General features: G+C 63.4%; 3 protein-coding genes across 7 annotated transcripts; 2 read left to right on the forward strand and 1 right to left on the reverse strand.

Annotated features, from left to right (window-relative positions):
- Positions 1-300: 300 nt before the first annotated feature.
- On the forward strand, positions 301-2,647 carry SLC30A2 (solute carrier family 30 member 2). 4 transcript variants are annotated; one of them, XM_064172772.1, is made up of 8 exons: positions 301-443; positions 614-813; positions 1,001-1,147; positions 1,445-1,598; positions 1,686-1,917; positions 2,018-2,123; positions 2,216-2,350; positions 2,439-2,647. In XM_064172772.1, the coding sequence occupies exons 1-8, from the start codon at positions 394-396 to the stop codon at positions 2,582-2,584; spliced, it is 1,170 nt and encodes a 389-aa protein (XP_064028842.1). In that variant the 5' UTR covers positions 301-393; the 3' UTR covers positions 2,585-2,647. The 4 variants fall into 4 exon arrangements, with proteins under 4 accessions (XP_064028842.1, XP_064028843.1, XP_064028844.1 ...); XM_064172773.1 differs by having other exon boundaries at positions 1,686-1,842; XM_064172774.1 differs by lacking the exon at positions 1,001-1,147.
- Positions 2,648-3,148: 501 nt separating this feature from the next.
- On the reverse strand, positions 3,149-11,144 carry EXTL1 (exostosin like glycosyltransferase 1). The gene is made up of 11 exons (XM_064172771.1): positions 10,613-11,144; positions 9,185-10,440; positions 6,051-6,144; positions 5,865-5,972; positions 5,372-5,491; positions 5,166-5,298; positions 4,964-5,082; positions 4,568-4,663; positions 4,107-4,193; positions 3,791-3,951; positions 3,149-3,713 (listed from the first exon to the last, which is right to left on the reverse strand). Exons 2-11 carry the CDS (start codon positions 10,117-10,119, stop codon positions 3,275-3,277), a joined length of 2,292 nt encoding a protein of 763 aa, XP_064028841.1. The 5' UTR covers positions 10,120-10,440; positions 10,613-11,144; the 3' UTR covers positions 3,149-3,274.
- Positions 11,145-13,112: 1,968 nt separating this feature from the next.
- Positions 13,113-19,475, forward strand: PAFAH2 (platelet activating factor acetylhydrolase 2). Of its 2 annotated transcripts, none has more exons than XM_064172453.1 (11): positions 13,113-13,194; positions 14,167-14,272; positions 14,443-14,593; positions 15,480-15,576; positions 15,730-15,798; positions 16,452-16,566; positions 17,819-17,932; positions 18,278-18,369; positions 18,483-18,653; positions 18,771-18,888; positions 19,144-19,475. In XM_064172453.1, exons 2-11 carry the CDS (start codon positions 14,183-14,185, stop codon positions 19,300-19,302), a joined length of 1,176 nt encoding a protein of 391 aa, XP_064028523.1. In that variant the 5' UTR covers positions 13,113-13,194; positions 14,167-14,182; the 3' UTR covers positions 19,303-19,475. The 2 variants fall into 2 exon arrangements, with proteins under 2 accessions (XP_064028523.1, XP_064028524.1); XM_064172454.1 differs by having other exon boundaries at positions 13,116-13,194; positions 18,771-18,919.
- Positions 19,476-21,729: the final 2,254 nt, after the last annotated feature.

Raw genomic sequence — 21,729 nt, forward strand, 5'->3', positions numbered from 1 at the left:
CTAAACCGGGGGGGAGCGAGGGCTGCCCGGAGCTGGGCAGGCTGTCACCAGGTGCTTTTAGGGGCATCAAGGCGTGCTCCATCCTCCCCTCACCCTGGGGAGCTGCATCCATCCCTGGTGCAGAGTTCCGGGGGGGGTGCCCATGCTGGGGGTCACCAGTTACTTTTAGGGGGGCTGCTCCATCCTCGCCTCACCTTGGGGAGCTGCACCCACGTCCCAGTGCAGAGCTCCAGGGAGGTGCTGCCGCTGCCGCTTTGCAGCCGGTCGGGTCCCTCCCTCGCCTCGGCGCTTTGCACACGAGTCCGCAGCACTCCACACGGCCCGAGGCCAGCGGCGGGCACCAGCGCGGGGCACGCAGCGGGGGCACGGCCGCGGCCCCTGACCCGCGGGAGCATGGCGGCGGACGGCGAGAAGCGGCATCTGCTGAGCCAGGGAGCCACAGGGTAGGGGGTGCCCGGGGGTGGAGGCGTGTTGGGGATGTGCTGTGCCGTCCTCCGTGTGGTGCCCAGGTGTGAGACTGGGGAGGGGGCACTCAGGGTCCGTCTGGCTCCCCAGGATTCCCCCAGCCCCCTCCCCCCTCCGTCCTGTTCCAGACCACCGCTCTCCTCGGCAGGTCCTACCTGGGCGCCGTGCAGAAGAATGGGCACAACTCATTGCAGGGCCAGGTGCCCGCCCTGGCGCTGAGCCCGCAGCACGGCGGGCACTGCCACACACGGGGGGCCAGCAGCCAGCCGGGCCAGCAGCAGCGGGTACGCAGGAAGCTCTACCTGGCCGCTGGCATCTGCCTCGTCTTCATGGTGGGAGAAGTTGTGGGTGAGTGGTGGCTGCAGGCTCTGCCTGGGGAGGGCCCCGTGGGGTGCAGGCAGGCTGCGGGCAGGGCTCCTTGTTGAAGCGCTCAGTTGGCTCCCCTCTTGTGGCAGAGTGGGACCCAATCTGTGTCCGGCAGGTGAGACACCCACCACAATGCCACCCTGACGTGCCTGCTGCCCCCTCTCCGCAGGCGGGTACCTGGCTCACAGCTTGGCCATCCTGACGGATGCAGCCCACCTCCTGACGGACTTTGCCAGCATCATGATCAGCCTCTTTGCACTCTGGGTGTCCTCACGGCCCCCCACCAAAACCATGAACTTTGGCTGGCACCGGGCAGGTAACAGGGTGGCACCAATCCCTGGGGCTGCCAGCCAGCTCCCAGGGGCACCAGGGAGCACTCAGAGCATCCCAGGGTGCCCTCAGATGGGGTTTGGTGCCTCAGGGAGCCCTGGAAAAGCCCCAGCACCACGTGCATGGGCAGGGAAGGGCAGAGGCACCACCACCCCCACACGGGGAACAACCCCCAGGGCTGTGTGCTGGGTGCCCACCCTGAGCCCTGGCACAGCTGGGGGGAGTTGGGAGGGTGCTCAGGCTTGGCAAAACGGCAATGTGGGGCTGGGGGTGCTCTCCACAGAGATCCTGGGAGCCCTGCTGTCTGTGGCCTCCATTTGGGTGGTGACAAGTGTCCTGGTCTACTTGGCTGCCCAGCGCCTGATCTCGGGTGACTACGACCTCGATGGCAGCGTCATGATCATCACCTCTGCCTGTGCCGTGGCTGCCAACATCGTGTGAGTAGTGCCACCTCTCACCCGCCCCGGGCACCCCCCACCCTCTGCCCGATGGCCCTGGGGATGTCACCACTCTCCTGCCCACAGGATGGGGTTGGCTCTGCACCAGACGGGGCATGGGCACAGCCACAGGGCAGGTGGTGAAGAGCCCAATGCCAGTGTCCGTGCAGCCTTTGTCCACGTCGTGGGGGACCTGCTGCAGAGTGTCGGTGTCCTGATTGCATCCTACATCATCTACTTTAAGGTCTGGGTGGTCACAGGCGCAAAGGAGGTGGGGTGTGGGCACAGAGACTTCAGCCAGCCCTGGCCAGGCACAAGGGTGAGGCAGAGGTGACTGTGTCCCCTCCCTGCTGGTGCTGATGGGGATTTGGGGTGGGGTGATGGCGCTGGAGGGGCCTCACCCTCTGCCACCCCTGCAGCCCGAGTACAAGTACATGGATCCCATCTGCACCTTCCTCTTCTCGGTGCTGGTGCTGGGCACGACGCTGACCATCTTCCGTGACATCGTCCTTGTCCTCATGGAGGGTAGGGACCCGCCAGGGGTGGTCCAGGCCTTGGTGCCACCCGTAGGTGCAATGGTCCCCATTCCTCGGGTGCCAATGTCTCTCCCTCCCCAGGCACCCCAAAAGGGATGGACTTCAATGCCGTGCAGGAGGCGCTGCTGGCAGTGGCAGGGGTAGAGGCCGTGCACAGCCTCCACATCTGGGCACTGACGGCGGCACAGCCTCTGCTCTCCGTGCACATCGCCATCAGTGAGTGGCACTGCCTGGGGACTGGTGCATGTGGGGGCAGATTTGGGGCTCACCCACACCCCAACCTCCCTTCCCTTGCTCCATATAGATGCAGATGCCAATGCACAGGAGGTGCTGGAGGAGGCCAGCTCCCGGCTGCAGGGCACCTTCCACTTCCACACCACCACCATCCAGGTGGAGAGTTTCTCAGAGGAGATGCGGGACTGCCACGAGTGCCAGCCCCCCCGCGACTGAGCCGCTCCTGCGTGGCCCCAGGAGGCTCTTCTCATACGTGGGAAATAAAGTGGAGCAAAGGGCTGGGTGAGCGCGGGGGCTGCTGGCTCTGGCAGTGCCCCGGCGTTATCTCGGGTGTCTGCAGCAAGGACAGGCCCACGGCTGCGGCGGCCGCGGGAGAGCAGCTGTCGGGGGCCAGCAGCCTGCATTTTCCCTGTTTCTGTCCAGCTGGGGCAAAAGGCAGCTGAAATGATCCTTCTCCCCGCTTCAGGGCTCCCCAGGGCACTGCGGGCCGCAGGGACACCCAGCCCAGCCCGGGGGGAGGGAGGACACAGCTGCTCTGTCCTCGCCTCTTATCACTCCTCTGTTTGCCCTTGGCAAACCAAAGGACTCTCCCTCCCTGCAGGGCTGGGGGCCGGGGGGGCCTGCACGCTCGGCTGAGTGCCACTCGGATTGTTCCCAGGGTGGCCCTCGGATTGTTCCCGGGGTGCCCAGGCGGCCACCACCTGCAGAAGCGCCAAACCACCAGTGGTGCCCCCGCAGCATCGCCCCCTCTCCCGCACCCTGCAGCCGCCGCCCAGCCTCTGCCTCTCCACTCGCCTTTATTGTACTGGTAAAACCCAATACCGAGTAAAACCCCGGCAGCAGCCACCGGGAGGGCTCCGTGCGCCAGGAACGGGACACCCGGAGCCACCCAGAGCCCAGCAGCCCTCAGGGTCTCTCCAGGCGGGGGTATTTCTTGCGCAGGACGGAGACTTGGTCCTTGAAGAGGACGGGGTCGAGGCGCAGCTGGGAGGACACGAGGGGCATGTAGCCAAACCAGTCAGCCAGCTGAGTGAGGCAGTCCTGCTGCTGGGAGAAACGCTGGCCCACGCCCACCCCGGACGTGCCCTTCCCCTTGGCAGGAGGGGAGCGCGGGGATGAGGGGCTCCACTCCGCGGCTGGAGGGGTCTCTACGTCGCCATCCTTGCACCCTACCTGCTGGGGCACAGAGTCCTTGTGCTGTTTGTGCTGGGTGACCTTGATGGGCGGCAGCTTGGTGACGGCAGCCACCAGGACGTTCATCAGGATGTCCTCGCAGGCTGCCAGGCTGTCCACCAGCTCCCGCAGCGCCGCCGGCAGGTATTCGGTGAAGAGGCTGTGGTAATACCTGGGGGAGGGCATCATGCTGGGGGGCAGGACGTGGCCGAGACCCCCACCCCCACCGGCCTCTCCCTGGCTGGGTACCTGTGGTAGAAGGCGGCGGCAGTGAGGACGATGGAGAGCTCATTGGTCCACTTGGAAGTGTAACCCCAGCGCCTCTGCTCGGGGTCCCAGAAGTGGCTCTGTGTCAGGAAGCCTACGATGCGCTCGGGGAAGCTGCGCCACACCGCGAAGGCAAAGTCCACCTGGCACAGGACAGGGCACGGCGTCACCAGGCTGCAGGGGGCTGTGCGAGGGGGCTCGTCCTTGCCCCAGAGCGTGGGTGACGTGCACCAGTTCTGCCAGCGCTGTGGCGGCCATTGGGCATCCAGTGACCAGACTGTGGTGCCCTGAGCCTCACCTCGCTGGTTGAGAGGCTGCTGTGCTCGTCCAGGCTCAGCACCGCGTCCGTCTGGATAGCCGCGTAGGGGAAGAAGCGGTCACTGAGCTACGCAGGGGAGGAAGCAGGTTGGGATCACAGGATCACAGGTCGTTAGGGGATGGAAGGGACACAAAGAGACCATGGAGTCCAACCTCCCCTGCCAGAGCAGGACCCCACAATCTAGCTCAGGGCACACAGGAACACATCCCGATAGGCCTTGAAGGGCTCCAGAGAAGGAGACTCCACAGCCTCTCTGGGCAGCCTGTGCCAGGCTCTGGGACCTTCCAGGAAAGGAGTTCCCCCTTGTGCTGAGCTGCTCCTGTGCTGCAGCTTCCATCCATTGCTCCTTGTCCTACCCCAGGGAGCAGTGAGCAGAGCCTGTGCTCATCCCAAGCTCCCTGCCCATGCCCCAGCTCCCTGCCCACACCCCAGCTCCTCACCTTTCCCCTGCCCCGGATGATGGTCAGAGGCACAGTGGTCTGGGGCCATCTTCCACTTGGTGGTGGTGGCTCCTCACAGCTCCACAGCACCAGGATCTGCAGAGGGGGCAACCAGCACGTCCTGGGGTGTTTGACTGGCAGGACCCATTGGGGTGTGTTGGTGTAGCAGTGTTTGCAGAACAGCCACGTTTGAGTCCTCCCCAGCCCCACAATGGAACCTGCTCCAGCCCAGCTCACCCCAAAATCGTCTCATGGCAGTTTAGACCAGAATAAACCCAAGGGTGACACCAACAGCCACCCTTAAACCCACTCATGTCCTTCCCAGCAGGACCCTGACCCATCCTTTCCACATCCCTGTAAGCTGCACTGAGTGGTGCAGGGCTCAGCTCCTCCAACCTGGGCACAGTATTGGGATCCAGAGACAGCTTGGATGAGCCTGAGGATGGGCTGGGAGGGGAAGCCTGCTGGTGAGACCACCCGAATGAAAGCTGTGAACTTCTCAGAGGGGCTGGAGCCTGGAAAAAAAGAGGAGAGGAGGGCCTAGATGTGTGGCATGAGCTGAGTTTGTCATGTTCAGATGGGGCTGGTGGAGTCCTACCATGCTGCAGGTAGTAGAAGGGAAAGTCCCCGAGGTGGGTGGAGAAGTCGGGCAGAGCCAGGAGCCCCCCGGGCAGCGTGTTCCAGAGGAAGCGGGAGTGGGAGCGGTGCGGGAGCAGCCGGTCCTTGATGATCTGCCCAAAAGATGCTCTCAGCACCCGGGCTGTGACCTCAGGAGCTGGGGAGGGGGGTTCCGGGGGGGCTCACCTCCAGCGTGGTGTGCACGATCTTGTCGACGGAGGAGAAGTAGGCATCCCACAGGAACTGGGTCTGCTGCTGGAAAGCCAGGACGCGCTCCGGGTGGATGCAGCGGACGATGGAGGGCACCTGCGGGGGTTGGGGGGAGGGAGTTGCTTTCTCACCTTGACTCCCCAGCAGGGCTATTTTGCCTCTCTCACCTCTGTGCCATCCCAAGGGACAATCCTGTGTCACCTACTACTCTGCCACCTGGCAGCTGGCCAAGGACCCCCCCTCAAGGGCTTTGGGAGGATACTGAACATCCCCGCCCCGAGATGAACAGCGCCCCGGGGCTGCAGCTGAGATGGGACTCTCTGCTCCGGGCTGGATGAGATCCTCCTTCGTCCTCCCAGGCTCGGCTGCAGAGGTTTCAGCCCCCAGCTTGGCTGGGAGCTTCACTGCCCCTGGCATCAACACTAGGGGGTCCCTGCGCCCAGTGTGAGGCAGCACCCAACTATGGTACCTGCAGCAGCAGCCTCTCATTGCCCACGACAGCAGCTTTGCCCCAGTCGATGGCTTCAGCGAAGGGCAGCTCCCAGCCGTCACTCAGCAGCACGGGGATGCAGGCAGCCTGTGGTGGGACACAGGCTGGGACACAGTCCCCAGACTCCAGGGCTGGGGGTCCTTGGTCACCCTGCCCGCCCCATACCTGCAGAGCCTCCAGGAAGCGGAAGGAGCCCAAGCGCCTGCCCCGGGGCACGATGCAAAAGGTGGAATTGTGGAGCAGCTCCTGGTAGTCAAACCTGGGGTGGGAGATGAGGATGGAGGTCAGGCATGGGCCACACCACCACTTGTGAGCATCCTGAGGTATCCCACTGGAAGCCAGACAGGCTGAGCAGTGTTAGGTTGGATTTGGACTGATCTGGGCTCTGAACAGCCCTGGTTCCACGGGGGAGGTGGAGCAGAGATGCCCTGGAGCCTGTGGCAGAGCTAGGAACCAAATCCATCTCAAAGAGGGGGTTCAGAATAGCAGCCTGGTGCCCAGGCAGCGCTTGGCTGGGTGTTACCCAGCTCCACCACCTGCCCCTAACGAAACCTCAACCCCTGCAAAGCCAGCGCCTGAACCTCCGAGCCCGAAACTGCGACGACTCCTCTGCCGTGCCCAGACTTGCCGGGCAGGCTCAGCCCTGCCTGCCCCTCTGGCAGCATTTTGGCGGGGGCCAAGGGCCGGCTGCCCGCAGCGGTGCAGGCAGCGTTCCCCCCTCCCCGGGCTCACACCATGGGGCTATGAAAGCCCCTTCTGTGCGGGCGGTGGGGAGAGGCGCGGCCGCTGCCGGGTCCCTGCCACCGCGCCGGAAAATCCAATATTGACTTTAGGTCGGGACAGACCCTGTCTGTTCCTGCCCACAGGGAGGGAGGGAAGGGGCAGCCAGGTCCTGGATGGGCTGGGGGAGGGGGAGCGGGTGCGTGCGTGATCCAGTTTGGGGGCGCTGAGAGGTCAAAGAGCTGCTTTGTCCCCAGGGCAAAAAGGTCTTGTCGTGGTGGGGACATGGGGCTGATGGCAGCCTGGATGTTGAGGTCGTGCCCACTCCATGGGCGCTGGAGCACTGTGGAGTACCCCAGCACCCTGGGTCGTGGGAAATTGACTCCAGTGCCAAAGCATAAAGTTTTATGATCAAAACTTGCCTGCAGAAGAACCACCCCAAAGTCTCCAGCGGATGCTAAAGGCCCCATTAGTGCTCCCTGCCTCGTTAACACCCCAGCTTCTGGCAGAGCAACCAGCTGGAGAGGGGACAGCAGCTCGGGCAGGGTCCAGACCACTCCACGAAACCACAGCAGCGACAGCCACATCCTCGGCGCTGGAGACTGCCACCCGCTCCTTGGGGACTCCCAACCCGGCCGTGACTCCCAGCATCTCTGTGAGGCCACTCCCGCTGCTGAGACTGGGCGGGCAGCAGGATGAGTCCCGGGGGGCAGAGTGGCCGTGGGCAGCATCCCCTGCTGGTGGGGAGGTTGGCGCCGGGCGGGCTGCGGGGCAGCAGCTCCCGATGGAAATGCTTCGCTCCTGACGCGTTGCGGTTTCCGGGCACTCAGGCCGTCAGGGCTTCCTTGTTTTGTTAGGAGCTGGGACAGGAGCCCACCGCGCTCCCTCCGCCCGGCCCCTCCACGGCCCCGGCCAGGAATGGTGCCACCAGAGACCCATCGGCTCCAGAGAGCCTTTTCCAACCCACTCTTATTGCTTTAAACCTGGGGCAGCCCAGACCACAGCGCTGCCACAAGCCACTCTTTATCCCGGCACAGAACTGGTTTGTTTTCAGCAGCCCCACCCCGGCCATGAGGAGGGTGATGGAACCCTCCGCAAGGTCTTCCTCTGCTGCCGGTGCTGCCCTCCACCACGCCAGCACCCACCACTCCCAGCAAGCACCAACACCCCCTTGCACCAGGGAATGGGGCAGGGCTCTCACTTGGCTAACTGAGGTGCCCCTGCTTTGCCAGCTGTCCTCTCCCCACTTCTCTGTCCTCATGCTCACCCTGCCCAGCTCTGGGGACAGCTTCTCCCAGGACAGGAGAGCATAAATCACCTCTAAGAAATCGGGCAGAGCTGGCCCGGAGCAAAGGAGATGCCAATGGCTTTTCGTCCAGGGGCCCATGGGGTGCAGCAGGATGGCAGAGTTTGGGGACTGCCCTGCACCATGTGCCCCCCGCCTATCTGCTGCCCTAAAGCCATCCTGGGTGAGGTGCAGATCTGCCTGTGCTTGCAAACAGCATTAGGAGATTACCTGGGCTTCTCAGGAGGGGCATTTCCCATCCCACTACCCTTGGCATGGTGCAAGGCTGACCTTGGTCCCCCTGCTTGTGGCATCTCCCACCATCCTGCAATGCTCCACCCCCAGAAAGGCTCTTCCAGAGGGGCTGACCCTACTGGCTTGGTGGCACCCCCTTGACAGGGCCATGCCGTGCTCGAGCCGCCCTGAAGCCCCAGCTAATCCCAGTGCCTCAGCACCCCAGCTCCACTTTTACCTCCCAGCACCTCCTAAGATGCTTTGAGGATGATGCTCGACGTGGCCTCTCCCCATCTGCTCTCCAGTGGGTGCCTGAGGGACATGCTCATCACCACTGGTGCAGGGGCTGCGTTTACCAACCCTGGATCAGGCGGCTGCTGGCAGGTCCCAGAGGCAGCCAGAGGAGGAGGAGAGGAGCCAGCGCTTGTCCTCTCATCACGGAGCCCCCCGAACCTGCAGGATTTTGTCCCGCTTGTTTTTCCACCAAGATCCATCACACACTGCTGCCACCATCCCTGCTCCATGGCATCATAGAATTATTCTGGCTGGAAAAGACTTCCTAAGATCAGCCTAAGACCACCATGACCATTAAACCACATCCTGAAGTGCCATATCCACACGCTGATCCCTCACCCTAGCCAGGTGAGCTCAGGGCTGCCCACACTGCCATGCCCAAGGACCCACCAGATTTGTGGAAGCCACTGGGGAAGAATGATGCAGGTTCATGTCCAAGAGAAACGTTTGTGTTAGGGGAGGGCAGGAGGGGGGAGAAGAAATGCATCATTCATCAGCGTTAGGCAAAAGGGAAATCGTATTAGAGGCGTCGGCGGCGATTGCAGATAAGAGCTGCTCTGCCCAGATTACTCCAACTTTAATACAGCCCAGCAAAGCTCTCGACAACCTCTGCCTCACTCCTCTCTCTGCAGAGGGAACCTTTATCTCCTTCAGGAGAGCCCAAAGCTTCCCTCTCGCCCCACATCTGGAGGTGCAGCCACCTCGGACAGACACTGCTGCACCCCACAGAGGAGCAGGAAAGTTTCCCACCCCACCTCCAACTCACTTTTCGTAGTCGACGTTGTCCTGGTCGCAGCGAGTGTCCTTGTGCTTCTGCCAGTCTTTGCCGTGCTTGCAGGTGGTGAGGGAGATGATGTCCTTGCCGTTGTGGATGTGGTGCAGGGCATTCCTGGTGCCAGAGCCGATGCCAGTCAGGTACCGCTTCCCCTTGAACACCAACAGGTATTTCTTTCTGGGGGGTATAGAGTCCCGGTGCAGCCATCCCTTCTCCCCACCGCGCTGCGGGTGGTCCTTGGAGAAGAGTGGGATGGAGATGTCAAAGCCGGGTCTGAAGCTCTGGGTGTAGAAGCTGGCTTTGGCCAGGATGGCCTGGCCGATGTCAAAGCCCAAGTCCTCGGTGTAATTGGGCCAGGTGCCCGAGTAGAGGTTGAAGATGAGGTGGTTCCGGCCACCGTTCCAGAGCGGGAAGCCGCGGATTTTCTCGTCCACGTTACGGACGTATTGAGCTGAGAGGTGGTCCCGGTCCAGCGTGTCGATGCTGAGGATGAAGAGGCAGGCTTCCTCGGGGTCCGGGGTGTAGTAGCGAGAGCGCTCGATGGAGGCGAGGATTTTGCTGTAGCTCTCCGAGAGGGGCTGGTCCCTGTCCCGCGGGTAGGTGAAGACTTTGAAGCCGTGCTTCTGGCACCTGGAGAAGTCAAAGCAGGTTTCCATCCGGCACCGACTGTTCTTGTAGACGCTCAGCCGTGCTGCCCGCCGCTCCTGGGGCGATGGCAGGGAGGGGTCCCCATCGCTCTGCAGCTCCTTAGGGTCTGCGAAGGTTTTGAGGAGAGACCGATCCGTCCAGCGAGGCCAATTCCTCTGGGCTTCGGCTTTCCTCCCAGAAGAGAAAGCGAAACGGCGCAGCTGATCTCCTCCGAGGAAGAAAAGCAGGAGCCAGGAGGCAAGGAAAGTCAGGAAAATGTATTTCTTCCTGGTCTGCATAGGTTCACTCACCGCCCCGGCTCCTCATCGGGCATGGGTTAATGCCAGAGTCCAGTCCCAAGGCCAGTGTCCCAGACCTCAAGCGGGTGGTGGGACAGTTCCTAGCCCCCAGGTATTGTCCTGTGGTCCTTGCAGCCCACGGGAGCGTGGATGAACCCCAGGTCCTCTTGCTGCCCTCTCAAACCAGGCGGTTTGGGCTGTTTCTCTCTCCAGCTGCGGAGCAGAGCTCGGTGCAGCGATGTCCTGCTCCGTGGTCACTTCCCTGTGCCCCTGTGCCGCGACAATGACATTTCCATCGCTGCTTGGCCCAGCGTCAAATCCCTGGAGAAGGGGAGAGGTTGCGATGTCGCCGTCCTGCCGCCGCCAATCGTGTCACCACGTCCCCGCCGTGGGATCCCCCTGCCCAGACCCACCCTGGGAAAAACACCCCCACTCCCTCGGGACTCCCCATCTCTTGCCAGCTGACTCCTTCGCAGCTCGGTGTCCCTGTTACCTTTGGGGACACGCAGCCCCGGGTGCGTTTCGGACCGTTGTGCCCTGAAGTCTCGGTACAAGGCTCCTGGTGTTTCCGGGCTGCATCCCCGGCCGGGAAAGGCGGCAGAGAAGCCGCCGTGCCACCGTGACGGCTCTCCCGGTGCGCAAGAGCCGCTGCCTCTGCAGGAGGCTCCGCGCAGCCCCGCTCTCAGGGGTTCACCCCGCTCCTCTCGCCTGCCCCGGGGGTGACTCTGTCGGAGTGCGCCAAGCTGCGGGAGCTGGGGATGTTCCCCCCGCTTGTCACCTTGTCCGTCTGTCTCTGCTCTGGGCTACCTGTCCCCGTGTGCCCCCCAGCTGCCTGCACCCCTCGAGGCTGCCTGCCTGCCTCTCACTGTGTCAGGCTGCCTGTGTCACTCCCCCCCGAACTGGCTGTCCCCTGGCTGGCTGTCCTCTCATGGGGGTGGCTATCCCCCGTCCCCTTGCCTGCTTCTCTGCCTGCCTGCCTCCTCCCCGGTCACTGACGGCCCCGCTGCCTGCCCGGTCCCGGCGCTCCCACACCGCCGGCTCCGTGACCCCCCCGCCCGCATCTGTTATCCCCGCGGCCGATTCCCACCTTGGCCCCGCCCCCTCGCCTCCCATTGGTCTCTCCTGCCCCCGTAGGCGGAGCCCAGCGGCCGCGCCTGGCGGAGCCTCCCCTGCGGCGCCTTCCCATTGGCCACCCGCAGAGCGCCCACGTGGGACGGGGGTTCCCCGCGCGCCGCCACGGGGCGGGGGCAGGGGCTCTGCAGGGTCCTTGCGCCGCCCGCCTGCTTTGGGACCCCACGCGGAGGCTGTCCCACGTCTCCTGTCCCCACTCCGTGTCCTGTCGCGGGAGTCCCGAGGGAAGCGGCTCGTCCTGCTGGGCTCAGCCTTCGGGCGTGGCTGCCTTCAGCCTCCCGGCACCGCCCTGGGAATCCGGGGGGAACCCTCAAGGGACGGGGCGGTTACAAGGCAACGATGGAGTCGTGATGGGGCAGCGATGGAGAGCAGGGACAGCAACACGGCTGGGGCCACCTCCACCAGTGACACACTGGGGCCCTCATGTCACTCACTGCTGGGCGCTGGTGACTGATCTCCAGGCTCCAGTGACGTCCCCAGGCTCCACAGCACCCTGGGCTTCTGTGACCTCTGATGGCTTCCATGCTACCCTTGGGCTCTGGTGACCCTAACCCTCCCACGGGGCCGAGATGGGGGTCCCAGCCTGGTCTGACCCCACCACCAAGATCACCCATCCTCATCTCCATCTCTGAGAGCTCCTGAAGTGGGAGCATGGGCCCAGATAATCCTCTTGAAGAAAGCCCCTGTGAGCGTGGGGGAAGCATGGTCAGCAGCGAAGCCAGCTGGGCACCATTGGCACCCACACAGCTGGCACATCTGCGGGACCTCCACGCCTCTGCCCTGCAAAGCTCAAGAGCAGGACAGCCCCAGGCAAGGTCCCACCACCCTGAGCAGCCTCCATCACCCCCCCCTCCCCCCCCCATCTCCAGCTAGGACCCTCTGCTGGCTTTGCTTGGGCAGTGTGGGGGTGTGGGGAGGGGGCTGAGCCCCACCGTGGGGACCCAGGCGTAGGCTGGAGTGGGCAGGAGGGACAGGTCGGAGCTCGCCTCTCCCACCCTGCCCTGGCATCCTCAGCCGTGCCTGCCACCCTCCGCCCTGCCCCGCCGGCCAGGCAAGCCGGGACGCGCCGGGATGCTGGATCCCATCCATGAGTGTAACGACCTGGCCGGCCTCAGCCCGCGGGTGGACCAGCCTCTGGGCAGGACGGCTGCTTGGCGCAGAGCAGAGTGCCAGCAGCCCCAGCTGGCACCCCGGGTATGGACTGGGTCCCCTCTCCCTGCCCCAGGGGACATGCACGGAGTGGCAGCCACAGTGCTCAGCCCTCGCCTCGGTTTTCCTGTGCTGTCAGGGGACCGTGCTGGGGGCACTGGTGTGGGCTGGGGGTGTGGCAGCTCCGCAGGGAGGGATTTGACCAAATCTTTGGCTACTTATTTGCCGGGCCCGGGCAGCTCGGCCCCGCGGGGAGTTAATCCCCGGGCGCAGAGGGATTACCGCGGGCCCGGGGCTGCCTGAGCCGCGGAAAGCGGATTAACGGAGGACAGGGAACATGGGGACGGGCAGCAGGACCCCAGGACACCTCTGGGTCTCTGGGCAGGGGGGACTTGGGGACAGTTCCCAGCCCAGGGAGGCAGGAAGCCAGCAGGGGTGCAGACAGGGGCAGGGCAACGCTGGGGTCAGGCTGCTGTGACTTTGCACTCTTGGCACTGGTGGTGCTGGGAGCTGTGATTTGGCACTGGTGGCACTGGGAGCTGTGACTTTGCACTCTTGGCACTGGTGGCACTGGGAGCTGCTGCTGCGTTAATGGCACTGGGAGCTGTGAATCCACGCTGGTAGCACTGGAAGCTGCATCTTGCACTGGTGGGACCGGGAGCTGTGATTTTCGCACTGGCAGCTGTGTCCTGTACTGGTGGCTATTGGGAGTTGCAGTCCACGTTCACGAGTGACCCTGGGAGCTGTAGTGCAGGGCCCGCTGGTGTGTACTGGGAGCTGTGGGCTGGTGCACTGGTGAGTGCAGGGAGAGCTGAGTGGGGGCGAGTGGGGGATATTGGGTGTGGGGCCCTGAAAGCTGCGAGTTGGGGGGGCTCAGAGGGAAACCAGGAGCAGGAAGAGCCCTGAGGGCTGGGGAGAGGCACTGAGAGGGAAGGGGGAGCTGCTGGGAGGGGCACTGCGAGTTCCTGGGGAGTGCTGGGAGCTGCGGGATGAGGGCACTGGGAGCTGGAAGGGGCACTGGGAGCTGGTGGGGGGGGTACTGGAAGCTGTGGTTGTAACTGGGGGTGCTGGGGAGGGCACTTTGGGCTGCGAGAGGGTTCGGGGGAAAGGGCACGGGGAAGCACAGCTGCGGGTACCGGGAGGCGCAGTCCGGGACCCAGCGCGTACCGGGAGGTGCGGTCCCAGGCTCGGTGCGCACTGGGAGCTGTAGTCCCGGGCCGGGGCTGTACTGGGAGTTGTGGTTTCTCAGCCCCAGGATCTGCTGGGAGCTGTAGTTCTGCACTGGATGGGGATGCAGAGCTCTGCCTTCACCGTGTCCTCGGTGTCTCCCGTGGGTGCACAGGGCAGTGACAGCCACATCAGCCCCACACTGACCCCTGCTCACACCTCCCCTGTGCCCCCCCAGCTCGACAGTGTCTGTGCTGCCTCCTCCCAGCCCTCAGCATCCCTGGGTGCAGAGGGGAGACAAGGATGGGGACAGCTGCCCCTCGGCAGGGTGGCGTGGGGCGGGTCCTGCCGACCCCCCACCTGCTCCTTTGTCCTGCTCTAGGAGAGAAGCCCAGAGCAGCCCCAAGGGTCTGTGCCCGGTTGGAATTCCATGGGGTGGCAGCTGGGAGCCTGTTCCCTGCTCTTGCTGCTGCTGCATTTGCTGGAGCAGTGCTGGAGGGAGGGGCTTGGGGTGATGGGGGAGGGGTGAGGGAATGTGGGGGACCTTTGAGTGAGGGTCGCCCCAATGGGGGTATGGACACTGACTCTGCTTCCATCCAGACACAGCTGTGACAGCATGGGGGGGACACAGTCGCTGGCACTGCCCCCGGGGAAGGGCCCTCACCACGTGGGCTGCACGGATGTCATGGTGGGCCACACGCAGCAGGTAGGGCACAGGGATGGGCACAGGGATGGGCATGGGGACGGGCACGGGGACAGGCTTCCAGGCTCAGCAGGGTGGCTGCAGCCCGCTGGGTTTTGCAAGAGCTGAGCTGGGCATGGGCACCACTGCTCTGCCCCGGCCCCGCTCTGTGCCCCCTTCCCTCCCTCCCCCAGGGACTCTTCTTCCGCCTCTTCTACCCCTGCCTGCCGCGGGCCGGCGCCCAGCAGCCGCTCTGGCTCCCGCGCCGCGAGTACTGCTCCGGGCTGGGCAGCGTCGCCCAGCGTGCCCAGCGCTGGCTCCTGCCCCTGCTCAGCCTCACCCTCGGTAAGGGGCTGGTGGGCACCACATCCCCTGTGGGGCAACCCCCAGCCTGCATGGATGGAGAGCAGCCCTGTGGAGAAGGGCTTGGGGGTGCTGGGAGGTGCAAAGCTGGGCATGAGCTGGCACCCAGTGCTGCCAGCCCAGAGCCAGCCTGTCCTGGGCTGATCTCCAGCAGTGTGGTCAGCAGGGGCAGGGAGGGGATTCTGCTTCTCTGCTGTGCCTGCTGAGACCTCCCCATGCAGTGCTGGGACAGATCTGGAGCCCTCAGCACAGCACAGATCTCCTGGAGCAGGGCCACAGGAGGCCACAGCAGTGCTGGCAGGTCTGGAAGGGCTCTGCTGGGACCCAGGCTGAGGGTTAGGAGTGTTCAGCCTGGAGAGGAGAAGGCTCCAGGGAGACCTTCTGGTGGCATTGCAGTGCTGAAAGGGTCCTATGAGGAAGCTGGGGACAGACTTTGGAGCAGAGCCTGATGTGAGAGGATAAGGGGGGGGTGTGTGATTTGGACTAAAAGAGGGAAATTCAGTGTGGAGAGAAGGAGGAAATGTTTGACACTGAGGGTGGTGAGACCCTGGCCCAGGTTGTCCAGAGAGGTGGGAGCTGCCCCACGCCTGGAATCATTCCGAGTGAGGTTGTTTGGGGCTCTGAGGAACCTGCTGCAGTTGGCCCTGTGCCCACACGGGGGTTGGACTGGATGAGCTTAAAGGTCCCTTCCGACCCAAACCATTCTGTGATTCTTTGATCTTGAGTCCTCCTCCATCCCTTTGGGACCCCTAAGTGGGGTTTGAGGCTACTAAACCCATCCCCAGTGCTTGGCAGGGAAGGAGCTGAGCAAGAAGTCCCACCCCTGCCCCTCTGCCCTCTCTCCTTGGGGCATTTCTCCTCTCCACAGGCTCCTGCCGTGTGCCAGTGAGCTGGAATGGGCCCTTCAAGCCCTGCAGCAGAGGGTACCCACTGATCATCTTCTCCCATGGCCTGGGAGCCTTCCGGTACGACGAGCCCCGAGCAGGGCTGGCAGTGCTGAGCCCATGCTCAGGACCAGAGCTGGCACTGGGACACAGGTGTCCTGGGTCCCCCATGCCCACCCTTGGACCTGCTTTGTGCTGGCAGCAGAGCCCTGACCGTGCTCCTCTCCCTGGCAGGACCCTGTACTCCTCGGTCTGCTTGGAGCTGGCATCCTGGGGCTTCGTGGTGGCATCTCTGGAGCACAGGTCTGTGCCCTGGGCCCTGCAGGATCAGCAGCCACGATGGCTTGTGGCAGCCATGGTGTGACCCTCAGGACTGGCACAGGAATTGTGCCCCTGTGCTGAGCACTGCTGTGGCTGCATCTCAAACCCTGGGGTCAATTTTGGGCCCCTCACTCCAAGAAGGACACTGAGGGGCTGGAGCAGGTCCAGAGGAGGACAAGGAAGCTGCTGAAGGGTGTGGAGAACAGGACTGGGGGAGGGGCAGCTGAGGGAGCTGGGGGGGTTCAGCCTGGAGAAGAGAAGGCTGAGGGAGACCTCATTGGTCTCTGCAGCCCCCTGAGAGGAGGCTGCAGCCAGGTGGAGTTGGGCTCTGCTCCTAGGTAACAAACAACAGGGTGAGAGGAAATGGCCTCAGATTGCAGCAGGAGAGGTTTGGGTTGGACAGGAGGAACAATTTCCTCCCCAGAAGAGTTGTCCAGGCCTGGCCCAGGCTGCGCAGGGCAGTCCCCATCCCCGGAGGGGTTTCAGAGCCTTGGAGGTGTGGTGCTGAGGGCCATGGGGTGGTGGTGCCCTGGCAGTGCTGGGGTGAGGGCTGGGCTGGGTGATCTCGACCGTGTGATGGGGCTGGCAGGGTGTGGTGCCCTGTGGCACATATTCCTGCCCTCTTGCTGCTGCAGGGACCACTCTGCCTGCGCCACCTACTTCTGCACAGCAGAGGCTGGCAGAGAGGAGTGGATCCCTTACCAGCAGGTGCCCCGGGGGCAGAAGGAGTTCTACTTCCGAAAACAGCAGGTACCAGGGTGGGGGGTGGGGTGGGGTGGGGGGGTAAGGGCGTGCAAGTGGGGAGGGGAGAAACCTCTCCTGCAAGCCAAGCTGTGCCCTTCATCCCCGGGATCTTCATCGCCTGCCCCCCCCAAGCCCTCACTGCCGTGAGGCTGGGACTGAGCTTTCTCCTGGCAAGCTGAGATGAATCTCTGCAGCCTCCATTTCTTGGGGGTCCTGTGCCCAGCTCCAGCTGAGCCACGCTGGGCTCTGCCATGTCCTCAGATGCTTGATGTCACCCCTGCCCGAGGCAGAACCAGGCTCTCTGCCCGGCCCAGCAGGGCTCTGGACCTGCTGCTGGCTTTGTGTGCGCTCACTTTTGTCTCCCTGGGCTGCCAGCAGACAGCTGCTCGCTGGGGAGCAGGAAGGTTTCCTGCTGAGCACCTCCTGCCCCTTTCTGCCTTGTTGAAAAGGACAACAGCGAGGTGCAGAAAAGCTCTCTGGGAGATGTAGTGGTTGGAGGTGCTTTTGGCAGCCTCAAATCACCTCCCAGGCTCTGATTTTCTCGGGCGTGCTCCATCTGACAGCACACCGCAGGGACGGGGGAGGAGACCTGCCCGTAAGGAGGAGCTCAGGAGCATCAGGGAGAAAGGAATTGTAACTAGAGGCAGAGAGTGGCCAGGTCAGGCTCAGTTACAGCACCTCCTGCGCTAGAGGGAGGAGCAGAGAGGTTTCCAGGTCAGGTTTTTGTCACTCTCACCTCGTGGGGGAAGGTTTTTAGATGTGCTCAGGCAACAGCATTTGTGTCCTTAGGGGAGCAGAGGACCTAGTCCCAGAGTGGCTCCAGGCCAGGACTTCTTCCCCCCAAAATTGGTGGTTTGGGGTTTTGAGCTGGCTGCCAGAGTGGCATCCAGGTTTGCTCCTGGCAGTTGGGGCGGGATAGGAGGGTCTGAGCTGCCTGTGGGTGTCTGCGTCGGTGGATGGCTTCAGCAGGGGGCAGCCGGTGAGGAACCTGGGCTCTGCCTCCCGGAGCAGAGGTCTTGTGCTCCTCGGCTGCTCCCTGAGCTGTCAGATGAGCTGAAGTCAGAACAAAGCAAGACAGAAGCCTTCCAGTAACTCCGCTGCGACCCCACCGCGCCACAGCCTCCTCCCTCACCTGCTGGCTGCGAGCGCTGCGGCTTTGGAGGGATGAGCCTGGGCGGACATCAAGGGGAGGATCTGGCCCCAAAACTTGTGGGGTGGAGGAGGTGGATTCACCAGGGAAGGGGCAACTCTCCCCCAGATTCATCAGCGGGCAGAGGAATGTGTGCGAGCTCTGCGGCTCTTCCAGGACCTCAGCAGCGGCAGGTCTGTGCCCAACGCCCTGCAGCAGGACTTCGACCTCTCGGCGCTGCAGGTATCTGGGTCCGCCCCGGCTGCAGGACCTGCCACGGGGGATGTTTGGCTGTCGGGGGGCGCTGCATGCCCTTTGCTGGCAGGATTGGTCCCTGTGGTGTGAGACATTTCCTCCCGGGACAGGCAGGGTCTGTGCAGAGCTGCAGCCTCCTGCAGCGTGGCTCCTCCGCGTCTCTGCTCTGCTTGTCCCTCCCCACGCACGGGAGGAAGCTGAGCCCGGGGGGGTGCTGAGCCGAGGGCAGAGCCGTGAGGCTTTGCTGCTCTTCTCCCCGTGGCTTTTTCGTCCCTAAGAAGGGGCCTCCTGCAGCAAGGCCTGGGTGCAGGCTCAGCCTTCTGCTGTTTGCAGGGCAGCATCGACGTGAGCAAAGCGGCTGCCGTGGGGCACTCCTTCGGCGGGGTGACAGCCGTGCTGGCCCTGGTGAAGGAGCCCAGCTTCAGGTGGGTGCCGGCAGGGCCGAGGGGCCGCGGGCAGCTCGGGGGCACACGGCTCATCCCGCTGGGCAGGGAGGCCCTGCTGAGGGTGGCAGCGGTGGGTGCCTGCCCCGCTGCAGGTGCGCAGTGGCTCTGGACGCTTGGATGTTCCCTCTGGAGAACTCCCTGTACCCGGAGGTGCCCAGGCCTGTGCTCTTCATCAACACTGAGCAGTTCCAGACGCCAGAGAGCGTGGCCAAAATGAAGAGGCTGAGCTGCAGGAACAGCCAGACGAAGATCATAACCATCCTGTGAGTCGGGGGCTGGGGGAGCCCCCACTGCCAGTAGCCTCCTGGGAGTGCCTCCGAGCTGTGTCCCAGCAGAACCTCTCCCCAGCTCCCACTGAACCCATCCCGTGCCTGTTCCAGGGGCTCTGTGCACCAGAGCCACACTGACCTCATCTTCCTCACCGGGAGGCTCATCGGCCGCATCTTCAGTGCCAGAGGGACCCTCGACCCCTACAAGTGCCTGGACATCACCAGCAGGGCAGCTCTGGCCTTCCTGCAGAGGCATCTCAGTATGGCACGGGGTGGAGGGCAGCTTGGCTGGGAGCTTGGGGGGACACAGGAGCTTCCCTGCGTGCAGGAGGCCAAAGGGTGGCCGCTGCCTCCCTGGGCTTGGGTTTGGTGCTTCCCAGCCTATTGCACAGCACAGAGGGGCTTGGGGGCTGCTCCTCCTTTACTCCTGGAGCTGAGCTGAGGGTGGCTGTAGTAACCATGCCACCATCTGTGCCCTGTGCAGACCTGGAAGAGGACTTCAGCCAGTGGGACCAGCTCCTGGAAGGCATCGGGGACTCGCTCGTCCCAGGAGCGCCCTTCGGCCGCTCCCACCTGTAGCCTGCTCAGGTGGCACCAGTGGGAGCCAGGTTCTGGGAGGGTGGCTGCTGCTTGCCCAACGTGAGCCAGGCAGGAGCCAGAGAGGGCATGGGGAGCCCCACGGGGAGAGGCAGACCTGGAGCCCATGCTGATGGGATGTGCCCACGTGAGTGTGCCAGGAGAGCCCTGCCTGCTGCAGCACTGCTGCGGTGAGGGCTGTGGGGCTGCAGGAATAAAATCCCCAGGGACAGAGACCAATTTGGCTGTCACTTGGCTGTCTCTTGGGCCTGAGGTGAAGCCCTTCTTGCACAAAGAGGGTAGGTGGGCATCCATCCCTTGCTGGGCCTGGCTAGGTGTGCTGCAGCTGTGGCACAGCTGACAGGAGCAGGCAGGAGGTTATTCACTGTGAGTTCAGCCATAGCCTAAAGAAGCACTGCAAGGGGAGGCAGCCTCAGAGCTCTGAGTGCAAAGGTGATGAAAATCTTCTCTTTGTGCTGGAAAGGTGTCCAGGGGCTGCCTCCATGCCTGACAGCTGGGACAAAGAGAGAGGAGAGCTTCAAACAGGGGGCTGGAGAAGGGCCGTGAAATGCCCACAGAGGTGTTCAAGAAAGCTGTGGCCATGGCACCTGGGGACATGGTTTAGTGGCCATGGTGCTGTTGGGTTGCTGTTTGGACTCAATGACCTTAGAGGACTTTTCCAATCCTGGTCACCAGACTGGAAAACATGGACTTGCTGGGGGGAGCACTGCTGGATAAGGAACTGGCTGGCTGGTGGCACACAGAGTGGTGATCGAGGGCACAATGTCCACCTGCAGACCAGTGCCAAGGGGCTCCCTCAGGGGTCAGTACTGGCACCAGTGCTGTTTGACATCTTTGTCAGTGCCATGGAGAGAGGAATCAGTGCACCCTCAGCAAGTGTGCAGATGGCACAAAGCTGTGTGGCACAGTCGACTTGTGGAGGGCAGGGATCCATCCAGAGGGAGCTGGACAGGCTGCAGAGGTGTGCCCAGGCCAACCTCATGGCATTCAACAAGGCCAAGTGTAAGGTCCTGCACCTGGGTGGGTGCAATCCCAAGCACAGCTCCAGGATGGGTTGGGAATGGCTGAGAGCAGCCCTGAGGAACAGGCCCTGGGGGGCTGGGCTGATGCAAAGCTCCACAAAGCTCCACAGGAGCCTGCAGTGGGAGTGCAGCCCAGACACAGCCCTGTGCTGGGCTCCAGCAAGAGCAGTGTGGGCACAGGGCAAGGAAGGGGATTCTGCCCCTTGGCTCTGCTCTCCTCAGACCCCACCTGCATCCCTGGGGGCAGCTCTGGAGCCCCCAGCACAAGCAGGACATGGAAGTGTTGGAGCCAGCCCAGAAGAGGCCACCAAGATGCTGAGAGGGCTGCAGCAGCTCTGCTGTGAGCACAGGCTGAGAGAGTTGGGGCTGTGCAGGCTGGAGAGGAGAAGGCTTCCAGGAGACCTTGGAGTGGCCTTGCAGTATCTGAAGGGGGCTGCAGGAGGGCTGGGGAGGGACTGTTGAGAAGGTCTGGGAATGAGAGGAGGAGGAGGAGGAGGAATGGGTTTGAAGTGGCAGAGGGGAGATTGGAACTGGATGTGAGGAAGTTCTCTGCAGTGAGGGTGGTGATGACATTCTGTGCTTCTGTGCTCCACAGTCTCCCACGCAGGGGCAGGATGTCTTGGGGTGCTGAGCCTGCAGGAGAGGGGATTCGTGTGGCATGCAGCAGGTGACACAGGGGCCAGCAGAGCCCTTCTGCTAGGACAAGAAAGGGGAGTGGAGAAGCAGCAGCTCACTGCTCTGCTGCCCAGGTTGCTGTCGCTGTGACAGCCACTTCTGAGCCTTGCTGCTGGCCCCTGGCCGGGGCTGAGGATGCTGCGGGATGGCCCTGGGGGAGGTGCGGAGCTGTGCAGCAGCAGAGAGGACATCTTTCAACGTCTCCAGTGCCATGAAGGGCTGATGTGAAGGGGCACACAAGCCCCTGCTGCTTTTGAGGCTTCCAGCTTTGTGTTGTTGACTGTTTTCCACCTCAGCCACCATTTCTAGCGCTGGGATGTGACAGCTCAGAGAGCCTCGGGACGGCTCTGCTGAGATGCTGAGGGAGGCTGGGGGACATTCAAGGTCGATGCCTGTGTTGACTCGTGTGGGGGAGGCGGGAGGGCGGGCGGCCAGAGGCCGGCAGGTCCCTTTCTAACAGTGAGAGACAGTGACTGGTGCAGAAATCAAATCCCATTTTCCTCCCCGAATTAGCAGGGCCGGGGAGCTGCGCTGGCAGCGCCAGGGGAGCAGCTCGGCGGCAGGGCACAGCTGAGGCAGGCTATAAATTCTGCAAGGCTCTTATGTAAAGGCTTCCAGGAGGGGGCCTCTGACAGTCCTTAACCCTTCGCTTCACAGGAAGCTGCTGCTTGTCCCCAGCCCCAGGGCCCGCGGGGTGCGAGAAGCAGAGACACTTGCAGCTGTCCTGCATCCCTTTGCTCCCTGCTCCAGAGCCAGCCTCTGTGCCCAGGGATCCC

This window comes from Pogoniulus pusillus, chromosome 37 (genome assembly GCF_015220805.1).
Source record: "Pogoniulus pusillus isolate bPogPus1 chromosome 37, bPogPus1.pri, whole genome shotgun sequence".
NCBI classification, from domain to species: domain Eukaryota; kingdom Metazoa; phylum Chordata; class Aves; order Piciformes; family Lybiidae; genus Pogoniulus; species Pogoniulus pusillus.

Coding starts and splice junctions, on each gene's coding strand:
- SLC30A2 (XM_064172772.1), top strand. CDS start 394: ATGGCGGCGGACGGCGAGAAGCGGCATCTGCTGAGCCAGGGAGCCACA. Junction 444..613: donor CTGAGCCAGGGAGCCACAGG/GTAGGGGGTGCC, acceptor TCTCCTCGGCAG/GTCCTACCTGGGCGCCGTGC. Junction 1,918..2,017: donor AGCCCTGGCCAGGCACAAGG/GTGAGGCAGAGG, acceptor CCACCCCTGCAG/CCCGAGTACAAGTACATGGA.
- PAFAH2 (XM_064172453.1), top strand. CDS start 14,183: ATGGGGGGGACACAGTCGCTGGCACTGCCCCCGGGGAAGGGCCCTCAC. Junction 14,594..15,479: donor CCTGCTCAGCCTCACCCTCG/GTAAGGGGCTGG, acceptor TCCTCTCCACAG/GCTCCTGCCGTGTGCCAGTG. Junction 18,654..18,770: donor ACGAAGATCATAACCATCCT/GTGAGTCGGGGG, acceptor TGCCTGTTCCAG/GGGCTCTGTGCACCAGAGCC.
- EXTL1 (XM_064172771.1), bottom strand. CDS start 10,119: ATGCAGACCAGGAAGAAATACATTTTCCTGACTTTCCTTGCCTCCTGG. Junction 6,145..9,184: donor GACAACGTCGACTACGAAAA/GTGAGTTGGAGG, acceptor CTCCCACCCCAG/GTTTGACTACCAGGAGCTGC. Junction 5,492..5,864: donor ATGAGAGGCTGCTGCTGCAG/GTACCATAGTTG, acceptor CAACCCCCGCAG/GTGCCCTCCATCGTCCGCTG.